The 24,004-nt window shown below is 39.7% G+C and overlaps 2 protein-coding genes across 4 annotated transcripts in view; one reads left to right on the top strand and one right to left on the bottom strand.

The window, feature by feature from the left end:
* Nucleotides 1–694: 694 nt before the first annotated feature.
* SENP8 (SUMO peptidase family member, NEDD8 specific) lies at nucleotides 695–23,798 on the bottom strand. 2 transcript variants are annotated; one of them, XM_008016043.3, is made up of 3 exons: nucleotides 23,693–23,784; nucleotides 4,466–4,539; nucleotides 695–4,313 (listed from the first exon to the last, which is right to left on the bottom strand). In XM_008016043.3, the coding sequence occupies exon 3, from the start codon at nucleotides 4,275–4,277 to the stop codon at nucleotides 3,639–3,641; it is 639 nt and encodes a 212-aa protein (XP_008014234.1). In that variant the 5' UTR covers nucleotides 4,278–4,313; nucleotides 4,466–4,539; nucleotides 23,693–23,784; the 3' UTR covers nucleotides 695–3,638. The 2 variants fall into 2 exon arrangements, with proteins under 2 accessions (XP_008014234.1, XP_008014233.1); XM_008016042.3 differs by lacking the exon at nucleotides 4,466–4,539 and having other exon boundaries at nucleotides 23,693–23,798.
* MYO9A (myosin IXA) overlaps nucleotides 23,744–24,004 on the top strand; it is a 308,489-nt gene continuing 308,228 nt past the window's right edge. The window contains exon 1 of one of the 2 annotated variants that reach the window (XM_008016030.3): nucleotides 23,744–23,852. The gene's annotated coding sequence lies outside the window, so the exon portion shown is untranslated. The remainder of the gene's footprint in view (nucleotides 23,853–24,004) is intronic. The other variant, XM_038010113.2, reaches the window with a different exon arrangement.

Genomic DNA, 24,004 nt, shown 5'->3' with positions numbered 1-24,004 from the left:
AACCACGCCAGTTATTATATAGGTTCTGCTGCCTAGCAGTTAATTCAGATGACAATTTCTCACTATTAGTTTCTGTAACATACCAGCTGAATATATGAAGTTTAGAAACTGAGGCTAGACTACATTTAACATGTTCAAATGTGGAGTTCTTGCCATTTTCTAGGACAGGGAGAAACGAATAGGTGGAAAAAGTGTGAGACGAGATGGAGGCCATGTGACTGAGCTTCTGAGTTTATTTATAAAATGAGAATAACAGTACCTGTTGAAACATAAGAACATAATAATTAATGAGATTATATATTTCTATAGAACCTCAAAAATGCACAAGGTACTTTATATATATGGTGATATATATAATGATGCATATATAATATGCAAGGTACTTGCATAGTATGTGTGCATAAAGTACCCTGAACAGTATAGAGTGATAAAAAGGTTAGTTGTTGCTATTCACTGTCCTGGAATAAGTTTCTCTTTTGTATATAACAGTAATTATCAGCCATTTTTTACATAGCTGTTTAGCTGCATAGCAATATAGAACTAAGTTTTCAAATTTGTTGTTAGTCTTAAAATGGAACTGAGCAGGACAGAAGGAAGATAAGGTTTATTTTGCAGATGAGAGTACTGAATCTCACTGACAGAGCCTGGATTTGACATTCATGCTCTAACACCATAGCATGTACATTTTTGTAAATAATTTTTTTTTTTTTTTTTTTTTGAGATAGAGTCTCGCTGTGTTGCCTAGGCTAGAGTGCAGTGGCGCAATCTCCACTCACTGCAACCTCTGCCTCCCACATTCAAGCGATTCTCCTGCCTCAGTCTGCCAAGTAGCTCGGATTAGAGGTACCCGCCACCATGCCCGGCTAATTTTTTTATTTTTAGTAGAGACGGGGTTTCGCCATGTTAGCCAGGCTGGTCTTGAACTCCTGACCTCAGGTGATCTGCCCACCTTGGCCTCCCAAAGTCCTGGGAATACAGGCGTGAACCATTGCGCCCGGCCTGCCCCATGTAACTGAGAAATTCTACTTTGTCATTTCAATGGAATGTGTTATTAAAACAGATGGTCGATATGGATATAGTAAAATTATAATATAGTCAAAATAATAAGGTACATATCAGAAACATAATCTACTTTATGTGATCTAGTTAGGACCAGTACTTGTGAACTTCAACATACACCTGGCCAAATGATTGAAATATTTGTGTTTTAAATACTATTACATAGGAAACCCACTGATACTTACATTTTATACAACCATTTCTAGCTGGGTTTACATATGGTAACCTTTCTTAATTCCATATTGATTCATGGGTTGGGCAAGTGTGAGTAGACTTACCGGGCAATACAACAGGATATCTGAAAACAGGTTAGTTCAGTTTGATAATTGCTTAGCCCAGTTTTGAAAAACCTGCTTTCCTTTTGAATATTTTGATTAATTTTGCAGAATAGATCCTTTTGACTCTAAGAGAGAAGGGAATGCAATACCAGCAAAAGATTTTTTCCTATTTTGTGTCATGTAACATGAATGGTATGTGGTCAAGCAGGTGTGTAACTTACCGGGTACTACAGTATCCAGTGAAATACAAGTCAATTCTTAAATACTCCTGTCATTTATAATGCTAACATTTACAAATGACATACTCAAAATTTCATGAGAAGACACTAATCTGTGGCACAGTCCAATCAGGCTAATGCATTTGGAAAAGGTAACCTTAGATTATACATCTATATATATATATATGCATGTCTATACATGTGTGTATATATATTTTTCTATATATATTTAAAAGACAACCTTAGTTTAAAAAAATTACTTATAAGATGAATCTTAGGGAGTTAGGAAAGATTGTTCTCATATGCTTTAACTCTCAGACTGAAGATACTCTGATATTTAAATAAACATACTTTGCATTGTCAGAAAGATAACTTTTCCCAGAGAAGATTTGACTTCAATAGTCTAGATTAGCTGCCTAAGTCAACAGTCACTGTAATAACATTGTTTTCTTATCTTTATCTACACTTGTGGCCTATCAGCGACCTTTGTCACTTCTCTTGCTGTCCCTCCCTCTGTATTTGACCTCTATGGATGACTGCCAGTTCCTAATCTTTTTCCTAGCCCCATCTTCCATTAGGACTGGTTTTTATCCAAAATGTACTGACTTGAAATGGAAACTTTTTTTGATAGCTTTCTCTTTGACTTTTAGTTTCAACTCCTGCTCACTCAGGCCTGCTATGTAACCTGTACTTACTTACCCTTACTGTGTTTTCCCTTCTTGGCTAAAAGGAACCAAGTTACTTTCTCTGTGGTCACTGAGTGGTGAGGTTATTTTGGGCCATGAGGGCTGGGGGCAGGGTTAGGCTGGAGAGGTAGCTGAAATAAGTTTCATGGCTGAAGCTAGTCTTTGGTTTTCAAGTCTTATATGCCTTGCAATCTAATTCTCATTAGGAATAGAATTAATGTGTGTACCCAACATGTCATATGGTTGTTTACTATTTGAAACAACTGAAACACATCAGTGCTTCTGGAGGGATAGCATTTTGTTTTACTCTTGGTTCTACATTTTAAAAATTACATTCCCTGCATTTTTAATTAAGTAAAAGGGCTGAGAAAGGTCACTTTTCTTCCTTTATGTTTAAAAAACAAACCAACTCTAAGTCTGTGAAGTTTCAGATACAAAATCGTCCTGAAATTACCATGACATAACTAAAAACAATTCTGCCAGAATTAAGGATAGAGAGGAAAACCTGTAACTATCAGGAAGCACAACTATTTATCTGAAACAACAGGGAGCCTTGGGAAGGTATCAACTATGAATTTTAGAAGCAAATAACTTTGGATATAAGGAGGAAGTGTGTGCATGGCTAATAGAAAAGGCAGAGAAAAGCAGTTATTAATCGAGAGTAGCAAGTCTACCCAATCAGTGAGCAAACTGAGAGGTCCACCAGACATTAATTTTAATGAGGTTACTCGAGATTTCCCCTTTCTTCAAGCATTCCAGGAATCAGATGGAGGAAGATAGGGTAACATCATCTTTATCAAATATTTGCAAACGTTATGCAGATAGCTGGAAAAGCCTGTGCATGGTGAATGGAAGAGATATCACATAAAACCGAATAACTGTCTCATAATATTTAGGTCTTGAATGAAGTTAGGCCTTGATCTGCTTCCAGCCAGTTGATCTCTTAATTATGTAGGCTGTGCAACAAGTTTTTGGTTCTGTTTTATAGTTTTCTTCCCTGCATTCCTCTAGATTTAATATATTCTTGATTTGTTTTACAGATCACTGCTTTTCCTCCAGAAAAAGCCAATGTGGATAAGGGAGACCAAAGGAAATTAATTATATACCAATAAGAAAAGTCTTACTTGAACCTTGTGTGTAATAAATGTTCAAATAAGTTGGTTATAAGGTTTTGGTGTACAATTTCAAGATATTTTCATAGAACATATTGCTCTCAAGTCAGGGTTAAAGTGAAATGTTCCATGGGGATAACACAGAGGATGATATTCTTTCAGGAAAAAGAGTATTAAGCTTTCCTCTACCAGGCATCTTCCCTCAGGCACTGAGATTGCAGCCATCCAACAAATGGGGAAGGGCAGAAAGAGGAGCCTTCAAAAGTCGCAAATATACTTCAATAGTTACTTTTTAGCAAGTGTGGCAATGAGATCTTTCCATTCTCCCCTCTTCTTTGTGATGTATGTAGGGGTGAGTAGCTGTAGCAGTGATTCTGTCTGTTGCCTAAAGAAGTTCTGACACAAGGCCTCAGTGTTACATATCACGTACATCCCACAGTCATAGCTGTTTTGTTGGGCAGGGGCTTTCTCTTCCACAAAGGCCAGTTTGTCTCCTTTTCTGCCTAAGAAAGCTTCCAGTTTCTCTGCTACCTGCTTTGCGTGGACTGAGTTGCTCCTGCTATGGGAATCATAATGAAAAAAGCTATTTTTCTCTTGGAGGTAGACCAATAAACTCCAGTGGGTTCCTCCGGCTGCCTGGTTGGAGTTATCATTGATGGCTAAAAATACAACTCTCTTGTGGGGGAGGTCCAGTGGTTCAAGGAACATGGCGATCTCTGCTGGGTTGCTAGTGCACTTGATGAACTGGGTGACTTCAGGGCTGATGAAACTGACATCATCAGAGCAGTCATGAAACTGACTGTTGGCAAAGTACTCAAAGGCAAACCCAATAATATGGTCATTGAGCCAGCTTGGCGGATCCAATAGTGAGACATCTGATTGCCGCAGCAGACTGTCCATGTAACTCAAGACTACGGGGTCCATCTTGTACTGACAAGGGCTGCTCAGAAATTCCAGAAGCTGAACAAGAGCCAGAAGACAATATTACTGTCAATAAATACCTGACTGTAAAATGGGGCTGGAAAATAGTAGTTGCTTTTATAGGATTGTGGTAAATAAATACACAGTTGACCCTTGGACAAGGTGGGTTTGATCTGTGCAGATCTACTTACACATGGATTTTCTTCCGCCTCTTCCACCCCTGAGACAGCAAGACAAATTGCTCCTCTTCCTCCTCCTCTTCAGCCTACTCAACATGAAGATGAGGAGGATGAAGACCTTTATGATGATCCATTTCCACTTAATGAATAGTAAATATATTTTCTTTTATGATTTTCTTAATATTTTCCCCTAGCTTACTTTATTGTAAGAATGCAGTATGTAATACATTTACAAAACGTGTGTTAATTAGCTATGTTATTGGTAAGGCTTCTGGTCAACAGTAGGCTACTAGTAGTTAGGTTTTTTTTTTTTTTTTTTTTTTGAGACAGAGTCTCACTCTGTTGCCCAGGTTGGAGTGCAGTGGCATGATCTCAGCTCCCTGCAACCTCTGCCTCCTGGGTTCAAGCAATTCTTCTGACTCAGCCTCCGGAATAGCTGGGATTACAGGCATGTGCCACCACGCCCGGCTAATTTTTTTCTATTTTTAGTAGAGACAAGGTTTCATCATATCGGCCAGGCTGGTTTCGAACTCCTGACCTTGTGATCCGCCCGCCTCAGCCTCCCAAAGTGCTGGGATTACAGGTGTGAGCCACCACGCCCAGTGTATTTAAGTTTTTAGGGAGTCAAATCCTATACCTAGGCCGGGTGCAGTGGCTCATGCCTGAAATCCCAGCACTTTGGGAGGCCAAGGTGGGCAGATCACTTGAGGTCAGGAGTTTGAGACCAGCCTGGCCAGCATGGTGAAACCCCGTCTCTACTAAAAATACAAAAATTAACCAGGTATGGTGGGACATGCCTGTAATCCCAGTTACTCGAGAGGCTGAGGTGGGAGAATTGCTTGAACCTGGAAGGCGGAGGTTGTAGTGAGCTGAGATCATGCCACTGCGCTCCAGCCTGGGCAACAGAGCAAGACTACATCTCAAAAAAAAAAAAGTTATACCCAGAATTTTGACTGCATAGGGGGTTCGCACTCCTAGCCCCTGTGTTGCTCAAGGGTCAACTGTAACTATAAGAAATTCTAGCTTATGTGCTGCATATAAACAGAATGAAAACTGGAAAACTGCCATGTACACAGTAAGCATGAATTTTAAATATCCTCTTGAAGCACAGAGATTGGTTAAAATTATAGCTAATGTTTTACCAAACAACATACCATTAACTGTATTATTTGGCTCCTTAATGAATATGCATAATGATAACAAATTATTTTTATATTAAAGATGAATTTAAAGAATCTAAAGAAAAAAGTTACTAATTATCAAGGGAAATAGTTTCTATTTCAACATTAATTTTCTTCTCTTTTTTTTTTTTTTTTTTTTGAGAAGGAGTCTCGCACTGTCACCCAGGCAGGAGTGCAGTGGCACGATCCTGGCTCACTGCAAGCTCCGCCTCCCGGGTTCACGCCATTCTCCTGCCTCAGTACCTCCCAAGCAGCTGGCACTACAGGGGCCCACCACAATGCCCAGCTAATTTTTTGTATTTTTAGTAGAGACAGGGTTTCACCATGTTAGCCAGGATGGTCTCGATCTCCTGACCTCGTGATCCACCCACTTCGGCCTCCCAGAGTGTTGGGATTACAGGCGTGAGCCACTGTACCTGGCCTCAACATTAATTTTCAAAAGATAAGATAAAAATATTGCTTCTTCCTTCCATAATGGAACGTGACAGTGATTAGGACTGTAGTTAAGAGGAATTGTAACTTTAAAAACAGAAAATCATAAGACTAATATAAATGAAATTCATTCCCGATTCTGCCCTGCTATGAGTATGAGTGATATAACATGTGTTTGCCTGTTTCATAGCTTTAGCCTCAAGGGGTATGATAAAGATGATGTAATGTTTACAATATAAGTTAGAACTTCTTTTGACTTCTTTTAAAAGGTAGTATGGGATAAGATTCTGGAAACCTGGGTCTAATCCTAGTTTTACCACTGATTTGCTGGTATCATCTTGAGCAGTCATTTAAATGACTTTGTCCTTGTTTTTCTAAAAAGGTATATGCCTTTTTTACAGATGGCATATAAACTCATTTAATCATTTTGTATGCCATCTGTAAAAAAGGCATATATCCACCTTACATACCCTAGAAAGCTGTAGAGAAGACCAAATAATTTTACTTGAAAGTACTAAAAGAGTTTAAAAAGTTGTACAGTAGTATTTATCAATTAGATGACATTAGTAAGATAATCAGAAAATCTAGATAGAGCTCCAAACCAATCAAAGCAAATGAGGTTTGAAAACAAATATCCGTTAACATTACCTTGTCTAAATAAAAGAATGACTAACTTAGAGCAGAAGCAAGACAAGTTGTGTGATGAAATTAATATGCCTGTGACCACCCAAAGTGAGACAAGTCTGATGGGTGGTGGGATATTTAAGCCTAACAGACTCAACAGAGCTAACAGAGAGTTAGCTGTTATGCACTGACCTGGCAGCACGACAATATTTCTGAAAATCATACAGCAATAAACTGTCACATGCAGAATGAGAGTGTAAAACAAAGCCTATTATAAGAAAATAGTAATAATGCTGTAAAAGACAAGACTAGAATTATGACATCAATTTAATCAATTCTGACCATTAGACCAGTTATTTTACCACTTGAGTACACTATTGAGCAATAATTTCGTGATATAACCATTTTCGTGTAACAAAATGCTGGAAAAACCTGTATGAAAAATCAATATACCCCTCAAGAAAAAAAGCCAAAGTAAATGAAGGGACATCCAACATGGTTTAATGTAGACGCAGTACATCATAATCTGACTACTTGAGAAACAACATAAGGCTGCTTATGAGAAAAAAGAAAAAATATATAATAAGATGGCATGAATTAGGATCTTCTTAAGAAAAAAAGACTAATGGAGAGACATAAACTGGAGCCAAGAATGAAGTTAATGAGCCACAGAGCACATTTGTTATGAGTGGGCCACAAATTTGGCTCTAAGCTTTTTGGCATCTAACCAGACAAAGTTAAACATTCACAATGTCCATAAGATAAAAAACAAAGCAATTGCTCAGGAGAGGTAAAATAATTCTTTGTATTATGGTCCGATAGTTTTTTCTCAAGAGATTTTCATAAAAGACATGGTGCATCATAACAAATAGTGCCTCACAATACCCTTACAACAGATGAAACAGTTAGACAGGATTGTTTCCTATAATAATCTTTACTATCTAGCCTTATGGCAAATGGGCACAGATCAATCAAATGAAAGCAATTTGACAGAGGTTAGGTAATCAGCTTGTCGATGCAACTTGATGTAAGAGTTTATGAATATAAAGGCGGAATGACTGCTCCCTGGCTACAGCATCTGTCTCCCATGTCTTTAATAAACACTGCATAGTTGTGAGTGCCAGGTCATATAGCTTGGCAAAAACCCGGAGATTTACTCTCTGCACTGCCTGCTGAAATCACACCCACTCTTCAACACCAACCCAACTAGGGAAAGGAACCTACAAGAAGACTGCCTCAACAGTCAGTCATCTCTCACCTTGAAGGGAATGTCCACAGGCTGGGCTGAGATTTTCTTCAGAAATAGTTTTTGTGTTTTGTCTGTTTGATTTTTAAAATACCCAGCACGTAGACAAAATGTTACTCAAGGCCCTAATTCTGTTCCATACAGCATGACAGCAACAGTTTAATTCCAAAAATTCTAATGCAAATATAACTCAACTAGCCTTTAGCCAAACCCATCCTTGGCCAAGAAAAATAACTCTAAACTTCATATTTGAAGACTTGAATTTTAGATTCAATTCTGTTACTCATTGGCTGTGTGATCATAAATAAATTAAATTTCCTTAACTCTCACTTTCCTTTTCTGTAAAATGAAAATATTTTCTATTTTTATTTGTTATAGTCCATAGTTTTGTTTTTTTGTTTTTTTAAACACCTACTATGTCATGAATTCAGCAGCCCAGGCTTCTTTCTATTATTTCTCACAAAGTGTGCTTCTCTGAGGCTGGGCACGGTGGCTCACGCCTGTAATCCCAGTACTTTGGGAGGTCGAGATGGGCAGAGCACTTGAGGCCAGGAGTTCGAAACCAGCCTGACCAACATGGTGAAACCTCGTCTCTACTGAAAATACAAAAATTAGCCAGGCGTGGTGGTGGGTGCCTGTAATCCCAACTACTCGGGAGGCTGAGGCAGCAGAATTGCTTGAACGCAGGAGGGGGAGCTTGCAGTGAGTTGAGATCGCGCCATTGCACTCCAGCCTGGGCAACAGAGCAAGACACTTACTCAAAAACAAACAAAAAACAAAAAAGTGTGCTTCTCTGGGTGGAGCAGGCTAGTGCTTCAGGTGAACCCAGGCACCTTTCTCTTTGGCTTCCTTCTTTTTCTGATCATTTTCCTTCACGATTTCAGGAAACTATCTCTGTTCTCAGAGTGCTTAATGCGCTCAATATGCACGTTAATTCTCCTGGCAAGAATCTTGCCCTTGTTTGTTTACAACAATGCCAACAGCATGCTGGGTATCACTGTAAGCTCTTCCATGTTTTGCCATGGTAACACTTGTGGGGCATTCCTTTTTGAATAGTATCCATTCCCTTGATGTCTACAATATCATATTTCTTATAGATTCACATATATGTGGCCAAAGGAACAACTCCATGTTTTTTCCAAGGCCTAGAGAAGATATATTGGATGCCTCTCCTCTTTCCCTTTGTGTTAGTCATTTTGGCGAATTACTGGAAGATGGTGTTTTGGGCCAAAAGGCAGTATTTTTTATTTTTATATTAAAGACAGGGTTTCACTCTGTTGCTCAGGCTGGAGCACAGTGATGCAATCATAGCTCGGAGCAGGCTCAAACTCCTAGGTTCAAGCGAGTTTCCTGCTTCTGCCTCCAGAGTAGCTAGGACTGCAGGTGCGTACCACCATGCCTGGCTAATTTTTAAATTTTTGTAGATACAGAGTCTCACTTTGTTGCCCAGACTAGTTTCAAACTCCCGAGCTCAAGTGATCCTCCTGCCTGTGCCCCACAAAATGTTGGGAATACAGGTGTGAGCCACTGTGCCCAGCTTAAAGTGAGAATAAGAATACATGACCTTTATCATGTGGTATTTGTCAATACAAAATAAAGAAACATACATAAATAGGATTTTAAAATACAACATAAGGCCAAGGCAGGCAAATTGCCTGAGATTAGGAGTTCCAGACCAGCCAGGGCAACATGGTGAAACCCCGTCTCTACTAAAATACAAAAAATAAGCCAGCATGGTGGTGGTGCCTGTAGTCCTAGCTACTAGGGAGACTAAGGCACAAGAACAGCTTGAACCTAGGAGGCAGAGGTTGTAGTGAGCCTAGACAGCGCCACTGCACTCCAGCCTGGGTGACCGAGTGAGACTCCATCCAAAAACAACAACAACAACAAAAAACAGAAAAAAAACCCCCAAGAACAAATAAAAAAAAAGACAAAAAGTGTTCCTAGGTATAAATTATGGCATCAGTAATTTATAACCTAATGATTGATAACTGTAATGTACTTCACTTAACAAATGTTTACTGAGTGTTCTCCTTTGTGCCAGGGGGTGGCAATACAGAATGAGAAAGAAATAGTTTCTACCCTTACTGAGCTTAAACCTATTTTGTTATAATGAACATATACTGCATATGCAATTCTTTTAGTCAATAAATACCTACTGAGCACCTAATATTAGGTCCTATGGGAGATACAAAGATGTATAAGGTGGTTTGTAGTCAATGAGATAAGAAATCCATAAGAGGCACACACAGAATGTACGGGAATTCACAAAAAGAATAATCTGGCTAACAGGATGAAAAGGAATGAGTGCTCGGATCAGAAATGGCTTTGAGGAAAGGGGCATAAAAGTGGGCTCTTGAAGGGCAAGTGGAGTTGGATGCATGGGGAAGACAGAGAGGCAAAGAAAGTGCTTTCAAATGTGGAGAGAATCCTGAATAGTCTAGCATGGCTAGAATGAAGTGGGAGTAGTAGGGGTACAGGCAAATATTAGAGGATTCTTAGAAGCTAAGTGGTGACAGACTGAATTCCGGTGAAGGAGTTTGAAATTTATACTGGAGGAAATGGAAGCCATTAATGGCTGGGTGAATGCTTTGGGAAGATAATAATTCAGCCATAATATATAGAACTAATTGGTAGGGGGAAAAATGGAAAGCAGAGCTCAATTAGATTTTTTCTTTTTTTTTTGAGGTGGAGTCTCACTCTGTCGCCCAGGCTGGAGTGCAGTGGCACGATCTTGGCTCACTGCAACCTCTGCCTCCTGGGTTCAAGCGATTCTCCTATCTCAACCTCCCGAGTAGCTGGGATTACAGGTGCCTGGCACCATGCCTGGCTAATTTTTGTATTTTTAGTAGAGATGGGGTTTCACCTTGTTGGCCAGGCTGGTCTCGAATTCCTGACCTCAGATGATCCACCCGCCTCAGCTTCCCCAAGTGCTGGGATTACAGGCATGAGCCACTGTGCCCGGCCCAATTAGATTTTTATTGCAACTAAAGGTAGGAGGTAATGACCTAAAGCAGGAGAAATGATAGTAGGAATGTGGAGGAATAGATATTTTAGACAGAGCATCAATAAGACTCAATAAGTGATCAGGGGAGGGTAGATAAAAAAGAATTATGAGGCTGGGAGGCAGAGGTTGCAATGAGCCGAGACTGTGCCACTTCCTTCCAGCCTGGGGGATAGAGTGAGACTCTGTTTCCAAAAAAAAAACAAAAACAAAAACAAAAACAAAAAAAAAGAATTACGAAATGTTCTGAAGGTCTCAGTTGGGGTGAGTGAGAGGATGATAATAATATTATCAATGAGGTGGGAGAAAAGGAGATGGAAGGGGACCTTAGCAAAAAACCAGGAGCCATCTAGAATCATTTATGAATATTTCTTTTCTATGTAGTGAGTACTGTGCCTGGCATATCAGAAGTGCAATAAATGTTTGCCAGATGAATGAAATATTTTTAAAGGGAAGTCAGAAAATCTAGATTATGGGGAAAAAAAGAAATAAGGCCACTTAAGATTTCTGTATTCTTTGTAATATCCTTATTCTCTGGTTTTGTGTTTTGCCTGTTATCCTTTATTATTCTGTTGTTACTAGTAAATTCGTTCAGAGTTAAAAGATCTGTGTACTTGGTCTTGGTGGATGGTAAGCAAGACTAGGGGAAGGGCAAGAAAGGTGAGTGAACTGGGGAGCCAATGACCTCCTCATAGTTCTATTTGTAAAATCTTACCAAATATATTATAGCTCTATGTTTTGGGGCTAGGAAGTCTTGGGTCTAGGCTCTGACTTTGCCACTTACTATTTAAGTGATCGTGGGCAAGTTATTCATCCTCTTTCTGGGCCTCATTTTCCTCATCTGTAAGATTAGGTAGTAATAATATCATCACAGGTTGTTACACGAATTAAAAACATGAGTGAAAACACTCAGCACGTTGCTGGTCTATACTAGACTCTCAAAAAAAGTTAGTTTCCTTCCCTGTTCCCTATATTTGAGGTGGCAATAATGGACCCCAAAGATTTCTTGAAAATAAAGCACTTGTCTCTTTACATAAAGCCACAAAGTTATCAAAGATGAAACTAGCCATGGCATGACTCTGCTCTTGCGCTTTATCTTTGGCATAAGGAGAGCAAATGTGAAATCCAGGGAAAATTGTTCTCTCAATCTGAGTGAAGCAATGATGTTAATGTATTGTCAGTATACACAAATCCTGTGATTACAGGGGTCAGTTTATTGTATCTTCCGACTTCTGTAACTAAATGAAGCTAATATTGAATTCATTAACTTTTTTTTCTTTTGAGATGGAGTTTTGCTCTTTTTGCCTAGCCTGGAGTGCAGTGGCATGATCTCAGGTCACTGTAACCTCTGCCTCCCAGGTTCAAGCAATTCTCCTGCCTGAGCCTCCCGAGTAGCTGGGATTATAGGCGCCCACCACCATGCTTGGCTAATTTTTTGTATTTTTTTTTTAGTAGAGGTGGGGTTTCACCATGTTGGCCAGGCTGGTCTTGAACTCCTGACCTCAGGTGATCCACCACCTTGGCCTCCCAAAATGCTGGGGTTATAGGTGTGAGCTACGGCACCTGGCCAGATTAACTTTTAACTGGAGGTGTTACTGCTGTTTCAGTCTGGATTTTTTTTTTTTCTTTTTTTGAGACAGGGTCTCAGTCTCTGTCACCCAGGCTGGAGTGCAGTGGTGCAATCATGGCCACTGCAGCCTCGACCTCCTGGGCTCAAGTGATCCTCCTGCCTTAGCCTCCTGAGTAGCGGGAACCACAGGTGCCTGTCACCACGCCTGGCTAATTAAAAAAAGGAAAATATGTGGCCGGACGCAGAGGCTCACGCCTGTAATCCCAGCACTTTGGGAGGCCGAGGTGGGCGGATCACCTGAGGTCAGGAGGTCGACACCAGCCTGACCAACATGGAGAAAGCCGGTCTCTACTAAAAAAAAAAATAAATGCAAAATTAGCTGGGCATGGTGGCGCATGCCTGTAATCCCAGCTACACGGGAGGCTGAGGCAGGAGAATTGCTTGAACCTGGAAGGCTGAGGCAGGAGAATTGCTTGAACCCGGGAGGTAGAGGCTATGGTGAGCCGAGATCGCACCACTGCACTCCAGCCTGGGCATCAATAGCGAAACTGACTGAAAAAAAAAAAAAAAAAAAAAATTTGTAGAGATGAGGTCTCACTATGCTGCCCAGGCTGGTCTTGAATTCCTGGGCTCCAGTGATCCTCCTGTCTAGCCCTCCCAAAGTGCTGGGATGACAGGCGTGAGCTACCTCACCTGGACTCAATCTGGATTTTTAATGAATGGAAATGCTTAAAAATACTAATTTACAATGGCTATTAATGATAATTGTCTATTTTGTATAAGTATTTATTTTATGGGATTAAAATATATATGAGAGTCTTAAATTAACAAGCATTTTATATGGTATACAGCAATTCTCAAAACTTCAGGGAAAATAAGCCTGTTGGCTATTGAATTAAGTAGTGCTCCAGATAAATTTGTTTTACTGAAAACATACTTCTCCAGAATTGTGACCTTTACTCATTTTTTTCTAATTATTCAGTAAGTGTTCCTTAAAAAAAAAAAAAGAGAGAAACAGCCTCATTCAAGTATGTTTTTTAAAAACATTACAAAGTAAGTACAGATTATAAAAGTCAGTTGTTTCTAAATGCAATTGCCTTCCTCACTCCCTTTGGCTACGATTTTAAGTTGTACCAAACTACAAATGCTCAGAGGCATCTATGCTTCTCTAAATGGATACATGCCGACATGCCAGCAGATAGCAACAAAGTCCAAGAAACAAACACAAGTTAATCACAGAGCATCTTCCTAGAGCTTTAATTTGACCAACTTTAGGGGAAAGAGCTAAACAACTTAATCATTGACTTAAAACATTTAAATCAGCAACTAAAAATATTTTAATTATTAACATATGGCCGGGCGCGGTGGCTCAAGCCTGCAATCCCAGCACTTTGGGAGGCCGAGACGGGCGGATCACGAGGTCAGGAGATCGAGACCATCCTGGCTAACACAGTGAAACCCCGTCTCTACTAAAAAATACAAAAAACTAGCCGGGCGAGGTGGCGGCGCCTGTAGTCCCAGCTACTCGGGAGGCTGAGGCAGGAGAATGGCGTGAACCCGGGAGGCGGAGCTTGCAGTGAGCTGAGATCCAGCCACTGCCCTCCAGCCTGGACGACAGAGCGAGACTCCATCTCAAAAAAAAAAAAAAAAAATTATTAACATAAACGGGCATAAAATACAAAATCAGCATGAAATTTAAAAATAAAATATGAGAGTCTCATAGAACTTTTGCAACTGTGGCAGGCAATTTTTTCTGTTTCATTCAGTCTCCTCTGTTGGCTTGGATACTTCAGGGGAACAGTCTAATAACTACTCATAGCTGATGTGTTTGTGACATAAACCTCAAATTCTTAGGAACCAGATTCCCTAATAATAAAGGAATGAGCACAAGCTTATGCTTTAGCAGCTTAAATGTGTACAGGAGAGAAACATTTATTAAAGCAAATTTATTCATTTGGTTAAAATATATTTATTGATGTCTTATGTGTCCCAATTTTGCCTGCCATAATCAGACTGAAAATTGAATCTGGTTACTATATAATGGATTACAGACATCATTCAAGAGTTAGTTTTTTCCTTTCTCTCTCTCCTCTGTTTTTTCTTCCTCCCTTCCCCTCCCCCTCCCCCTCTCCCTCTTTCTTTCTTTCTTTGAAAACGTCTCACTCTGTTGCCCAGGATGGAGTGCAGTGGCACAGTCATAGCTCATTGCAGCCTTTAACTGATGGGCTCAAGTGATCCTCCCGTCTTGACCTTCCAAGTAGCTATATGCACTATAGGTGCATACCACCATGTCTGGCTAAGTATAAATTTTTTAAAAATAGAGGCAGGGTCTCACTGTGTTGTCCAGGCTCATCCCAGAGTTTTCTACTGTCTTCACACCTCAAATCCAATTGACAAGTCCTGTTGATTCTATAGCCTAAATGTTCTAAATCTGTCCAGTGCTTTCCATCTTCACTATTATTACCTTAGTCAAATCTATCACCATTTCTTTCCTGACCTAGCCTAAGAGGTCTCCTATTTACACTACTGACCCTGCCAATAAATTTTCCATCAAAATAATTGTTTAAACATTTAAATTAGGTCAGGTCTGTTTCCTACTTAGGACTCTCTAGTAGCTCACTATCATACTTGGAAAAAAATGAAAATTCCGTACCCTAGTTTACAAAACCCTACATGAAAATGTGGCTTCAGCTATTTCTCCAACCTTATCTCCTCCTATCTCCCTGCTTGTCCACTAAGCCCCAGCCACAAAGACTTTCTTTTTATTCCTCAAATACACCAAGCTTTTTCCCTCCTGAGGGTGGTACAAGTTGTGCCTGGACCTTCTAGGAGTTAGCTCCTTCTGTTGGACAGATCTTAGTTTAAATGCCACTAAGTCACAGAGGTCTCAGGGCAGCCAAAATAAAGAGGCTGCCAGTTACTATCACTCTAATTTCAATTCCTTGAATAGCACTGATGACTATGTGATAGTTTTTAATTTATTTGTTTATCGGTTCATATTCTTTTTTCCTCCCCCTGCCTCTTCTCTTTCCCTTTCCAAAACAAGAATGTAAGCTCTATGAAAATAAGACGACAAGGGGCCCTGTCTGCCTTGTTTGCCATTTTAACCCCAGGGCCTAAAACAGTGCTTGCCAGGCAGGTACTCAATAAATAAATGTGGAGTAAATGAATAAATGAGTATACAGCTCAACATAATATAAATCAAGTTCGGCAGAGAAATGTTTACATTTACAGAGTCTGGGAAGTGAAAGGGCCTTTACTATCACTTCTAATTTAATTTCCAACTCCATGCAAGAATTCATTTCTGCTCTCAGGGAGAAAGGTACAGAACCTTGACTTAAAACTAGGGGTGTGGTATTGGAGCAGAAATAGATAAATCAATAGAATAAAAAAATTCATATGTAGATAAGAAATTTTAACTATGATGATGGAGTCTTTACAAATCAATGAGAGAGTCTGTTCTCGTAGTGTAGTAGAAATCATGTTTGCCTGACAAATCAACAGAGAAATTATGGATTATTCTAGTGTTTTCAGCGTGTTTGTGTTTTCCCCTGAACATTATGTTCCTATAGCAGTGCTGTCCAATAGGACTTCTTGTGACAGAAATTTTCTTTTTTTATTTTTTGAGATGGAGTCTCACTCCGTCGCTCAGGCTGGAGTGTAGTGGCGTGACCTTGGCTCACTGTAACCTCTGCCGCCCGGGTTCAAGTGATTCTCCTGCTTCAGCCTCCCGAGTAGCTGAGATTACAGGCGCCTGCCACTGCGCCCGGCTAATTTTTATAGTTTTTTAGTAGAGACAGGGTTTCACCAGCTTGAGCAGGCTGGTCTTGAATTCCTGACCTCGTGATCCACCCGCCTCGGCCTCTCAATATGCTGGGATTATAGGCATGAGCCACGGTGCCTGGCCCAGAAATTTTCTTTGATCTGCAAAATGTTCAATACAGTAGCCACTAGCTCCTTGTGGCTATTGAGTTCTTGAAATATGGTCAGTGTGACTGAAGAATTGACCAATTTTAATTAACTAAAATTTAAATAGCCACACGTGGCTAGTGCTAGTATACTGGACAGCTCAGTTCCATAGGCTTTCATAAGTATTTCCTGAAATACCTATGAAGTGAGATTACATGGTTTAAAAAAATAGCTCACACCTGTAATCCCAGCACTTTGGGAGGCCGAGGCAGGCAGATCACCTGAGGTCAGGAGCTCGAGACCAGTCTGGCCAATATGGCAAGACCCTGTCTCTACTGAAAATACAAAAACAAATTGGGCATGATGGTGCGTGCTTATAATTTCCGTTACTTGGGAGGTTGAGGCAGGAGAATTGCTTGAACCTGGGAGGCAGAGGTTGCAGTGAGCCGAGATCACCCCACTGCACTACAGCTTGGGTAACAGAGTGAGACTCCATCTCAAAATAAAGAAATAAAAAAGAAAAAAGATTACATGGTTAATTAAATTAGGGAATGCTAATTCTTAATGCGCGCACACACACACACACTAGAAGCTAACGAGACTTTGGCGATAAAAAATTTTCACTTTTTTTGGTATGATCTTTTCCCAAACTTATTTGACCATGAAATCCTCTTTCTTTTTTTGGAGGAATATCTAACAGTACTTTAATTATCTGTGTATTGAAGTATGGGATATGCTTGCTGGATTTTTTAATAAGTAGCATTGGCACAACTTGTTAACTATTTGATTAAAAAAGTAAAGAGTTTTACCTCATACCTTATATCAAATTACATTTTAGATAGAATACAAATTTAAATATTAAAAAGTTAAAAAAATTGTTAGAAAAGATTAGTTAATACACTTACATGGCTGGTCAATAAACACATGAAGAGACACTGGACATCAGAGTAGTAATCAAATAAATGCAAGTTAAAATTTCATTTTTTTACCTGTCGAGTTAGCAAAGATGAAGAAAACTAATAAAAACTAGCATTGCTGAGAGATTATGGGAAATGAGTAAATGATGCCTCATTTTGATAGGAGTGTCATACATGCAAGCTTTTTCAAGGGTAATTTGCCATTATATTGGAATTCTTAAGAAATTTATATATGTAGGTATTATACTTTCATACATTTATCTTAAGGGAAACATTAACAATGTGTGCAAAAATTCAACAAGTCCATGGCAGTATTTATAACAGAAAAACTGGAAACAACCTGGAGTTCAAAAAAGGACTGGTAAATTAAATAACAGAGTTTCCACATGATGGAATAGTTTTCAGCCATTACATATAATATTATCAATACAAATTTATTAACAGAAAAATGTTCATAATGTGCTTTGATATAAACATCCCTATATGATAAAAATACACACAAAAATAATCAAGAACGATATCCATCAAGTGTAAATATCATTTTAAGAAATAGGATTAATACTTTTTTGCCTTTTTCCTTCTACCTTTTGATACTGTGCTTTAATTTTTCCCCTTCTCTTAATAATGAACCCATAATTAGTAAATACAGTGATTTCATTGAAGAGGAAGAAAAGATGTACCAGTTCCCACTCTTACAATGACATAAAGTATTTCCATTTTTTCAACTTCTGAGTCTTACTTCTGTCCTCTGGATAAAACAGGTAAATCTAATCTCTTTTCCATAAATGTTCAAACACAAATATTTAAAAATAATTTGATGTTTACTAAAATTAGAAGATTTTGTCCAACTTCTAATGTCTGATTCAACTTGCACTTTCACAAAAGGAATCACATCCAAGACCAAATATGCTTTTTATAGCAAAAATATTTTCAGGAAGGAAGTTCATGGCTTTTTTTTGGGGTTTCAATTTCCCCCCAATTAAACATTTCCTTTTAAAACTAAGCCTAAGCCATCTGGAGATCTGTATAACGTGGCATGTAAGAATGACCATCAAGATTTATTATATTACCCTCTTGAGTACACAGATTAGATTTTACTCATCCTTCTACCTTCAGTGCCTGACAAACTAGTAAATAAATATTTTTCCTGAGTGAGCAAAATACAGAAGTGAAACATATCTTGAAAAACTCAGGAAAACACAACACTGTTATAAATGTAAGAAATATTCTCAATTGTATAAATGAATTATGAATTTAAACAACATTCCTATAACATCAATATTTCACAGAGGAATTCAGCTCTCAAAGTACAAAATCCATTTGGTGTGACGATGATGCTTGGTAACTCTATTGCTATAAATTCCACTTTATTCCGTCTGGGGTCAAGGAGATAAAACAGGTGACTTTTTAGGATTTCATCTAACACCAAGGCTCTCCTTTTATTGCTCTGGAACTAGGCACAGCTATCAGTGGCTAAGATGTCATTGACCATGAAAATAATTTTATTCCTGGTCTACCATTTCTACCTCAAGAGTTCCATTTGTAGGACGGGTGTGGTGGCTCATGCCTATAATCCCTGCACTTCGGGAGGCCAAGGTGGCTGGATCACCTGAGGTCGGGAGTTCTAGATCAGCTTGACCAACATGGAGAAACCCTGTCTCTACTAAAAATACAAAATTAGCCAAGTGTGGTAGTGCACAACTGTAAGCCTAGCTACTCGGGAGGCTGAGGCAGGAGAATCGCTTGAACCCGGGAGGTGGCGGCTGTGGTGAGCTGAGAGCACGCCATTGCACTCCAGCCTGGGGAAGAAGAGCAAAACTCTATTTCAAAAAAAAAAAAAAAAAAAGTTCCATTTGTAATTGTGTCACACTTTTTGTCCTCAATATAAACCTGGTGGATACCAAGTTTTTCTTGTGGTGACTTAGTTTTGCTTCAATTTTCTGAGAAATGACTTTACACAATTGCAAACTTTGAAATGACTAGGAGTGAGGGCCAGGTGTGGAGAGGCCATTAGAATTAGTAAGACATCTGTGTAAGATAATATTTTATAAAGGTGTAGATAGAACTTTATTTTAGTACATGTGGTAACAAAGTCTGATAAGGAGTGGTTAAGCTAAAGCCACGATTTACCTCATTTCACAGATAATCACTGTGGTCAGCACATGGCAGCTCTATGCAAACACACTATTTGAAAGAACATAAAAAAATATGATCTTTTAATCTCATTTGTTCTGAGGATTTCAAATCCTGGCAAGTTACTTTTCTCATAGTTAAAAGGTAAATTGTCATTACAAATTGCTCATTAGTGGGTTTCAAAAATGTGCCTGGCACATAGTAGAGGTTCAATAAATATCTAATGAATGAATGAGTAATGAATCACACCTCTTTGAGAGTTTTATTCACTGGCCATCAGGGAAAGCAAGCCTAAGGTTTTCAAACAATAATACAGATGCTCAAAATGGTAACTACAGTTGGGACAAATTTTTTGGGATCAAGACAATGATCCAGTGCTTATATAAGTTGACTGTGGAGTAAGCCATTTAACTGGGAGCCAGAGAAAGGAACTCTCAGAAATTTTCTGTAAGTAATAAAAATTATTAAAAAGCCTCATAAAAGTATTATTTCTGATTTCAGATAGACCCACTCCTCCTCCTCCTGCAAAACGTATCAGATAGCTGAACCTCAAGTTCTGCATAAACTTGATTTTTCGTATCACCACCCAGATGGCCTCCAATTATTTGATGGACAGAAAGTCACTATAGGCTAGTCACGCTGAAGAAGGTGGTAATGGTGGCCTCTCTGAGAACCTAGTTCTGGAAATTAATTTTATAGGACTCATTTGGATCAGTAATACCTGAACCCCAAATTCAATTTTTTAGAATACGTTTAAAAAGTACATAATTTGGGTACTAGCTGGATTTGAGCAGTAAGTTTTTATAGTCTGGTATTGATCAGTTTCGAAGGAGATGGGCTGCCTGGGCCTTGAGGACTTTCCGTTCTTTGCTAATGTGTTTAAACTAAACTTCTTTCCCATCCAAGAAGTTTAAGGAATTGGCAGAGAGAGAGGAGTTCTGACTTTTAAAAGTCAGAAATGTAGGACTCACAGGTATAGATGGAATTTGACTGAGGAAGGCCTTGGCAAGATCCGTGAACTTATGGTAAGGCCATTGCTTTATTAGAAGTACTAACAATATCATTTATAATTCAAAAGACTGGGCTAGCCTCTTGACCACATAAAATGTTAACTGACTTCCACACTGGGGTATATATTCCTGTTGAAATGTATGCAATTTATTCCAATGTATGTTACTCTAGCCTGGTCAGCACATTGTGGAAATAAAGGAATTTAGCAGACTCTCTAGAGATCACCTCAAGGTTTTTTTTTTGAGACAGGCTCTTTCTCTGTCACTCAGGCTGGAGTGCAGTGGCATGAACACTTCAGCCTCGACCTCCTGGGCTCATGTAATCCTCCTGCTTCAGTCTCCCATGTAGATGGGACCACAGGCAGGCACCACTATGTCTGGCTAATTTTCTTCTTCTTTTTTAAATTTTTTTGGAGAGACAGGGTCTCACTTTGCTGCCCCGGCTGTTCTTGAACTCCTGGGCCCAAGGGATCCTCCTGCCTCAGCCTCCCCAAGTGTCGGGATTACAGGCCTGAGCCACTGCACCTGGCCCAAGATTCCATTTTTTAAAAATTAATTAACTTATTGGTCTAGTCTCTTCATTCCTATCTTCTCTTTAGATGATCTAACCTGCACATTATTCTAGATTTTCAAACAGAACTCTAATCACATTATTCTACTCCAAAAATTTTAACAACCTTCCATTGTCTACCAAATTAACTACAAATTACAGCCTGGCATTCAATGATTTCCACAAAAATAGCCCCAATCTACCTTTCCTGATTTATTTTCTGGTACTGCTCTCACAGATATATACATCCACAAGCTTAGTTCCTCTGCAGGCCCCAGTTATTAGGAAACAGTGGGATAGTACTAGTTGCTGCCCCAGAGGTAAAGAAGACACAGAAGAAAACAGCCAGCTTCTCATCCCAGCAGAGAGGCTGGGAAGTGAACACTGCTTCATCATTTTTCTGAAACACAGATTTGATGTCATGCTCTAGATTAAAACCATTACACTGAGATATTTTTAAACTTAGGATCCATAGACCAGGATGTGGCTAGAGTATCAGGGTTCTGTGAACTTAGACTGGGAAAACAATTTGTTTTCAATAATCAGTAGCTGAAATTTAGCATTTCTTCAATAAGTGTGGACCATAAACTGCAGTATTAGCATTCTCTTTTTTTACCAAGAGAAATCTGATATTTTCACATCACATTAAAGTTGCTGCAGGCATTTCAAAATATAATTTATAGTCATCATTACTTAGAACTTATATAATTAGACCTGCTGCCGGATTTTATTTGATGCATAAAGTGCATACATATCACACATTTAATATTTTAAAAACTTAAAAAAATTAGTTTCCTTTATATTACTATGTATTCTATTTTATACATTTAAGAACATTTTTCTGAGACTGAGTCTATAAGCTGGACTGCCAACGAGGTCCACTGGGTAAAAGAGGTTAAGAACCTTTTTTGTACTAATCAATTGTTTCTAGTATTATATATAATCTAAACTCTTCACCATGGAATTCAAGGCTCCTCATAATCTGTTCACACCCACTTTATCATCTTCATCTCTGTCCCACCTCTACTCTCCATACTATGCTCTAGCCATACTAGACAACAATAACTCGTTCTTATCTGGGTCAGATAGACAGGTTTTTGGATTAACCCTAGTTAATAGATAGCAGCCATACACTGTCTTGGTCTTTACCTCATACAGCTTCTCTGCCTGCTAATTCTTTGTTTAAAGGCCTAGTTTTCCCTAATACGGTAATTTTCGATCCTAATAGAGCTGTATTTTAAATATCTTTATATCTCATTACTAATTTAAATGATAAAGAACAGAAAAAGATTCTAAATTGGCAAGGCACTGTATGTAGTAATCTCACGGGAGTGGATGTTGGTCTTTGCATCTCATAAATTGGTTTAGCTCTGGATGTTGGTCTCTGCATCTCATAAATTGGCTTAGCTCTGATCATTTTTGGGGACCGATTTGGGGATGTCCTTTGAGCTGTAAGGCTGGAGACAACAGCTGACTAATTCTGGATGGAAGGGAAAGGGAGAGCAAAGAGACGAGTAACTAAGTTGGACCTTATAAACACTGAGGAATGAACAGTGCTGAAGGGAAAGGCAAGAGTGGCTCCTTCTCCCATTTCCCAGACCAGTTATTCAAAACATAACGCCACTCAAGTTTCTCATTCCATCTCCAAGCCTCTCCATAGTTAAATGACCTCCATCTTAATGTTACAGGGCCAACTCCCTCAACTTCTCTCTAGTTTAGTGGGTCTCAGTCTTTAGCATTAGAGTCACCTGTGGAGCTTTAAAACAGTACTGATACCTGGCAAAACACAGAATTGGTCTAGAGTGGGGCAATAGTATTGGTTTTAACAGTTTCCCAGGTGATTCAAATGCACATACAAGGTTGTTTTCCAGTAGTGCTCTCGATCTTGTAAATTAGCCTCCCTCACCCTTGAAGAGTCCACTTCTCGGTTTCGTGTACACTTTTGAGTCTTCTACCTAAACAGAAAACATTCCTGAGGGCCATATTCTTGTTCCTCATTTCTCTCACTTTATAATGATGCTTCTTTAAAGGGAAGTCTACAGTACGGTTTCCATCAGATTTTACTTTTCTTTTGACTCTTTCAAACCACCGCTGTCACATGCTTTTGCACCCGTTATTCTCTTTTACCTCCTCTCTTATTTCTTTGACCAGGTACTGGATTACTAGTCTTTTAACACAGTCCTCTAAAAGTGACCCAAAAGTCACCTTGGAAAGGGCTTCCTCACGTTCTCCTCCTACACAACCTGGGACCCCTCTTCTGTGCGCAGACAGCATCCCGTGCATTTTTCTCAATTATCACTTTATTGTACTACTACTGCGGATTCTCTCACGGTCTCCTATATAAAAGCACTTCAAAAAGCTGAGACTATTTCATTCGCCTCTGACATTCTGGAACCCAAGACATGGAAACCACTCAGTGAAAAAGTCTGAGGAATGAATGGAAACGAAGACTTGGAAACGGAGGTCGGGGCGGGGACAATGAGGGTGGGTGGGAGGAGAGAGCGTGCGTGTTTGAAAAGGGGCGGGGGCTGTGACCGGCGGCGCTGAGAATCCAGGTCCAGAATCGGGAGGGAGCACGGATACGCCAGAATCTGAGTGAGCGGGGAAGCGATCCACTGCCGGGACAAACTGAGACAAACCAAAGTGGGGAGGAGGCTTCTTACCTGCCTCGGGCCTCACCACCCCAACCAGCCTTCAGACACCTCTGTATTGGCCGGAAATCGACAGCTACAGTCGCAAACCCAGAGGTTTCTTCCCCAACCTTGCGACATCCCTCTCCAGTACAGGGAGAATCTAAGGCAGAGTTCCCCGCTCTGCCGTAAGGTGAGGAAGAAAAATTTGGGCGGGGCGGCCTGAGGCCTAGGAAATGGGGCGTGTCCGCGCAAGCGCACGCTGTACGCTCCGGTGGCGTCACGTGCGGGGGCGGGACCGGGCGGGACCGGGCGGGGCCGACCCTGGCTGGCAGTAGGGGGCGT

Source organism: Chlorocebus sabaeus, chromosome 26 (assembly GCF_047675955.1).
Source record: "Chlorocebus sabaeus isolate Y175 chromosome 26, mChlSab1.0.hap1, whole genome shotgun sequence".
In the NCBI taxonomy this organism is placed as follows: Eukaryota; Metazoa; Chordata; class Mammalia; order Primates; family Cercopithecidae; genus Chlorocebus; species Chlorocebus sabaeus.
Note: the sequence above shows the minus strand (reverse complement) of the source record. Positions and strands in the feature narration are given on the sequence as shown.

Coding starts and splice junctions, on each gene's coding strand:
- SENP8 (XM_008016042.3), bottom strand. CDS start 4,277: ATGGACCCCGTAGTCTTGAGTTACATGGACAGTCTGCTGCGGCAATCA.